Source organism: Mya arenaria, chromosome 6, assembly GCF_026914265.1.
Source record: "Mya arenaria isolate MELC-2E11 chromosome 6, ASM2691426v1".
Lineage (NCBI taxonomy): Eukaryota > Metazoa > Mollusca > Bivalvia > Myida > Myidae > Mya > Mya arenaria.
The window spans coordinates 76,004,442-76,010,944 of NC_069127.1; the positions used below are offsets into that span (position 1 = coordinate 76,004,442).

Consider the following 6,503-nt stretch of genomic DNA (forward strand, 5'->3'; position numbering starts at 1 on the left):
AACCGGAAATTGGAACAGGTTTGATATATACTCCCACATGGAGGTAAGTCACGGTTGAGATAATAAATCCCATCTGTATGTTAGTGGTAGAACACTAAATCCAAGTTAGATACTAAATTCCACCGTATATAAGTAATGAGGTACTAAATCGCACCGATATGTTATGGTGCCGTCACACCATGACGTTCTGGTCAGCGTTCTATGACGTTTGAGGAAACGTTGGTAGTCGCCTATGGTCGCTGGGATATCGCCAGAAGAGCGTTGTGTGAACGCTAGTGAACGTCGGTGATCGCCGGGAATCAGCGGAGAACGCTGGTCCGGAAAAAAAAGTTTTGAACATGCACAAAAGTTCTCACTGAAACCAGCGTTCTTCAACGTTTAATTTTAAACGCGGAATAACGTTCAAGAACGTTCGTGGAACGTTTTACTAACGTTCGCCGAGCCTTGCACGCGTTCGGCTATCGTTAGTCAGTCGTTACTCTAGCGTTACTAGGTTGTTACTAATCGTTTGCTTTGCAGTGAACGACTGACTGGCGACCTGTCAACGACCGCTAAACGGTCAGCGTGTGACTTAAGTCAAACGAACGTCCTTTTGGCGTCCATTGAGCGTTATTCGAGCGTTTCCCGAACGTCCATGCATATGGGTATAAACCGATGCTTTGTCAGCAAGCTTCATTTGATTTTGGGCTACCGTAGAGAGCACCTACTATGGAAGATCCAGCAAGACAAAGGAGGCTATATATGCTTGCTATAGCCCAGCATGAAGTAGATGCACTGAACATGAACATAGCTGAACACATCGAGGGACCTCGGCCGCAGAGAAAAAGACCCCGACAAAGACAACAGTGCTTGATTAAATCATGGATATTAAGGCGTCAAGAGTTTAGTCTGTACGACCATGGTTGAGCTTCGCCAGGAAGATGTCAGTTTCTTCACGAACTTCATGCGCATGCCACCTGATATGTTTGATGAGATCCTTGGACGTGTCAGAGGCAGATTGACGAAGCAGCACACCTTTTACCGAGAGCCCCTCGAACCTGGTCTGAAACTGGCGGTGACACTGCAACATTTGGCCTTTGGATCTAAGTATGCTGACATGAAGTTTGGGTGGCGCGTTCCATCCAACACAATCTCCGTCCTTGTCCGTGAAGTGTGCCGGGCGATCGTTGACGAGTATCTGGATGAGGTGATGAACCCTCCAAGCACTCCTGAAGCCTGGCGTGAGATTGCCAACCATTTCATGACAAGGTGGAACTTCCCTCATTGTTGTGGTGCCCTTGACGGCAAACATGTTGCCTGCAGATGCCCAAACTCTTCCGGATCAACCTACTACAACTACAAGGGATTCTATTATGTGGTGATTATGGCCCTAGTGGACGCAGATTACAAGTTCATCTGGGCAGATGTTGGTGGGAAGTATTCTTTCACATAATGTCTTAAGTGGAGATTGATTTAGATTATTCTTGGTGTTACTATTTGTACTGTATGTTTACGTTGATGTAATTTGTGTTTTTTCAGGGAAAGGAGCAGCTTCCGACGCACAAATCTATAACGGATCTGAGCTGAAAGAATGCATCGATGATGGCTCCATTGGCTTCCCACCAGCTGAACCCCTGCCCAACGACAACGAGGATGTGCCGTACTACCTAATCGGTGACGACGCGTTCGCCTTGAGGTCTAACATTATGAAGCCGTATTCGCAACGTGGTATGATCGACGACGAACGGATCTTCAACTACAGGCTGTCAAGGGCACGTCGTGTGGTCGAGAATGCCTTTGGCATCCTTGCCAATAGGTTCCAGGTTCTCCTCACCACTATGAACCATGCTCCCGCAACCGTAAGGCACATCGTTACCACGTGCCTGTGTTTGCATAATCTCATGCGTATAAGGTATCCACGTCAGCAGAACATTCGCATGGACCGTGAGGACGATAATCATCAAGTTATTCCTGGACAATGGAGAACACAGCGAAATCTGGAGGGCATCGTCAATGTCAGAGGGCCTAACGTGGACAACAGACAGGGGAAGCGCCAGAGGAACCTCCTGAAACACTGGTGCAACTCGGAGGCTGGTGCTGTTCCATGGCAAATGGATATGATATAAAAACTCTTGTGACATGAACAATGTGTGTTGATGTGTTTATGTTTTCTAATGATAAGCATTAAAAGAAACAAAAATTCAGTGTCAATTTTAAATCATTTATTTAAAGAACATAAACACCTCAAAAATAACACCCGTTATTTCGTAAATCACAGAAAATAATAATAGCAAATCAACACAACATGCAACAATTAAAGGAAATAATAATCATAATCACACATTCATACAAGTGCTTGACCATGATCGCCTTCAACTGCAATTATGCAACAATAAACAATAGGAAATTAACAATTGTCTTTCACTTGCTATTCAATATCGTAGTATAGTCAGTATTTCTGATAACCTGACCCGCAGAGCTACTGGTCTTGAATCAGGGACATGTAGGCAGAGTCCGCGGAGTTAAAGACCGAAATGGCTTGGGGCGGTGGTGGTCCCCACTCACTGGGAGGTGGCTGCCAACCTCCATGCTGTGACTGGCACTCGTCCTGGCTCTGACACGGCTTCTTGCTCGAGGGGTGTTGCGACGAGGACGTGTCACCAGTGACACTGAAAATACATTAAAAATGAAAATGGTCAGATGGCTTCCTAGAGTGAAGACGAGTGATTTTGATCAAAGTTTGAACCGATCTAACTAGATCTAATTGTACTTTTGACTTACTTTCGTGTCAGCTTTTGGTCAAATTTAGAAATGAGGCAAGTCTGGATATACGAGGGGTTGCCTAACGCACCAATTCTAGTTATAATTCAAAGCAATAGTAATAATTAAGCTCACCATGACTGAATCGAGGGCTGGCTGGCTACTGGACCGGTCCTCACTGTCGTCATCAGTTGAATCCGACTCGCAGAAAGGCTTCAGGACCTTGTTGATGCCTTTTCGGGCCGGGCGAAAGTCCTTTAAACTCAGCCCCAGCAGCACACTTTTGACGCAGGCGGCGTAGGTGGTCCTTTCGGTGACTGTCTCGGGAGGCGGGAGTTGATCACGCAGCATCGTCAGCATGTCGCCGCTCTCCTTGGCCTTCCTCTGGAGAGTCGCCATGTCGGAGGACATCGACAGGGCTGGGGTTGGTTGACGTTCTGTGACGTTCTCATCAAACTCGTCAACTTCAACCCTCTCCTCCGCCGCTGCCCGCTCAGCCTTATCCAGGTCGCCCTGACTTTCGTCTATGATCGCCTTCAACTAGAAAGACACGAAATGACACAGGTAAACACAGCGTGTTTGAAAATTGGCAATAAACAATTGCACAGACATTTATATATTACTTATTATTCAATATTGAAGTATAATTAAATGATTAGTTCAATATCTGTATCAGTATTTACACTCTTGACGGGCTTCGAGTGGTGGTTGACAGCACGGTGAAAAAATCAAAATTTGTCTTTTATCCATGTCTCCCTCTCCGGCAATTGTTGCTGGCCATCCCCACTCTTCTCCTTGTCCAACCTGGTAGATATTATAAGCAAACGGTAAGAATATGTTAAGTATATTAGTATATGGTAGGTATATGGTAAGTGTATAAATTCCATTAATATTAAAGTCAGGGCAATTACTTGAAGCATTTTCCAAAATTTAAACGTAAATACTTGCCTTTTGAACATATCACTGAGTGACTTGAACCAGGTGCACAAGTGGTCTACGCTGATCTGCAGTTCTGTGGCCTTGGCCTCGAGTATCCGTTGCCTCTTCGCCTTGTTCCTGTAATCTGTCTTCTGTGAGTTCCACAGCAGTTCTTTTTTGCGGACATTTTCCTCAACCGCACGGTCCAGGATCCTGCAATCCTTTTGTTGCTTCTTGCCTCTCTTTGCTATGGTCGGACCGTCCTCATTGGGGATTTCAGGGTGTTTAGGGTCTTCAGGGGGTGTCATATGGTTCGTTACTTCTCGGATGTGCTCTTCCTCCTGGTGTTCTTCTTCGTCCGAAGACATCGCTAGTGAAAGAGGCTTTGCATTCTTCTTACCTGCAGCGCTAGTAGCAGAAGCCCCCATCCCACCCTTTTTTCGTCTTGGCGGCATGATGCTGACTGTTCAAACTGACAAGAACAACATGATTCACTATGAAATTTCCAGCGTTTTGTACCCGTTCGACCGTATAAATAACACGCCAGTAAGACGCTTTTCTGTCGTTATTCATACGTTAGTTACACGCTCAACACGCTAACGTTGACAAATCGTTCGTCGCGCGCCAGTGGCACGCTAGCACACGCTAATGGTTTTCAGGGGTGTCTTACTTGGTCGCTGTTAAACGCTTCTCGTGTGTTAGACACACGCTAGTCATGCGTTAGGCACACGTTTAGCACACGCCAGATGTGTCATCCTCATTCTAGAACTCTCAAAAATTGAACGATTGAAACGTTCAGAGAACGTTGACCAGAAAGTCATGGTGTGACGGCCCCATTAGCAGGAAGATACTAAATCCAACCTCATGTAAGTGTTAAGTACTACTTTGTGGTAAGTGGTGATATATTAAAATACACCATATATCAGGGGTGAGATACGAAGTCCAAACTGTATGTCGGAGGTGAGATACCAATCCAAACTGTATGTCGGCGGTGAGATACCAAATCCAAACTGTATGTCGGAGGTGAGATACCAAATCCAAACTGTATGTCGGAGGTGAGATACCAAATCCAAACTGTATGTTAGTGGTAATATACTTAATCCCACCTGTATGTAAGTTGTGAGATATTAAATCCCACCTGTATGTTAGTGGTGAGATACTAAATCCCATCTGTATGTTAGTGGTGAGATACTTAATCCCACCTGTATGTTAGTGGTTAAGACACTTAATCCCACTTGTATGTTAGTGGTTAAGATACTTAATCCCACCTGTATGTTAGTGGTTAAGATACTGAATCCCACCTGTATGTTAGTGGTTAAGATACTTAATCCCACCTGTATGTTAGTGGTTAAGATACTTAATCCCACCTGTATGTTAGTGGTGAAATACTTAATCCCACCTGTATGTTAGTGGTAATATACTTAATCCCACCTGTATGTAAGTTGTGAGATATTAAATCCCACCTGTATGTTAGTGGTGAGATACTAAATCCCATCTGTATGTTAGTGGTGAGATACTTAATCCCACCTGTATGTTAGTGGTTAAGACACTTAATCCCACTTGTATGTTAGTGGTTAAGATACTTAATCCCACCTGTATGTTAGTGGTTAAGATACTGAATCCCACCTGTATGTTAGTGGTTAAGATACTTAATCCCACCTGTATGTTAGTGGTTAAGATACTTAATCCCACCTGTATGTTAGTGGTGAAATACTTAATCCCACCTGTATGTTAGTGGTTAAGATACTTAATCCCACCTGTATGTTAGTGGTTAAGATACTTAATCCCACCTGTATGTTAGTGGTTAAGATACTTAATCCCACCTGTATGTTAGTGGTGAGATACCTAATCCCACCTGTATGTTAGTGGTTAAGATACTTAATCCCACCTGTATGTTAGTGGTGAGATACTTAATCCCACCTGTATGTTAGTGGTGAGATACTTAATCCCACCTGTATGTTAGTGGTTAAGATACTTAATCCCACCTGTATGTTAGTGGTGAGATACTTAATCCCACCTGTATGTTAGTGGTTAAGATACTTAATCCCACCTGTATGTTAGTGGTAAGATACTTAATCCCACCTGTATGTTAGTGGTTAAGATACTAAATCCCACCTGTATGTTAGTGGTGAGATACTTAATCCCACCTGTATGTTAGTGGTTAAGATACTTAATCCCACCTGTATGCTAGTGTTTAAGATACTTAATCCCACCTGTATGTTAGTGGTGAGATACTTATGCCACCGTTAAAAAACAGATTGGGTTCATTATCTCACCACTAACAGTCAGACGGGATTAAGTATCTCACCGCTAACAAACAGACGGGATTTAGTAACTCACCGCTAACATACAGGAGATGTTGTATCCCTACACTAACAAAAAGGCTTATTCGGCAATTTATTTTAAAATCAGACATATAATTTGATATGTCCACTAAGAGTTTATTCTCTTTGTTGAACCTAATACATTTTAGAAATATATTGAGTGCATGGTACTTAGTTACCTCTGTCGTTGAATACGAGATACAAAGACTAGATTTAATACATTGATCCTTTGCCATTAGACCGAATAAACAAAATGATTGATGGTGTTATTTGCATCTGATACTGATAATCGATGCAATCTGAAAAGGAAAAAAGCAACAACAAAAAACAATCAGTGTTTATAAACATTGATAGCTGCAGGCTTATCTTATTCATTTTGATAAAAAACATAAATATTTTGTGGACCGATTCCTATGATTTTCATCTTAAAAGAAATCTCTCTGAATTCATGGTTTGAATTTTGAATTCAAGTTTTTTTGCTTTGTACAGAACGACAAACAACATTTGTACAGTTCATCTTCC

At 42.9% G+C, this 6,503-nt stretch overlaps 1 protein-coding gene across 1 annotated transcript; it reads left to right on the top strand.

Annotated features, from left to right (window-relative positions):
- The first annotated feature begins 898 nt into the window (after nucleotides 1-898).
- On the top strand, nucleotides 899-2,105 carry LOC128238048 (putative nuclease HARBI1). Its single transcript, XM_052953614.1, has 2 exons — nucleotides 899-1,409; nucleotides 1,519-2,105. The coding sequence occupies exons 1-2, from the start codon at nucleotides 899-901 to the stop codon at nucleotides 2,103-2,105; spliced, it is 1,098 nt and encodes a 365-aa protein (XP_052809574.1).
- The last annotated feature ends 4,398 nt before the right edge of the window (nucleotides 2,106-6,503 follow it).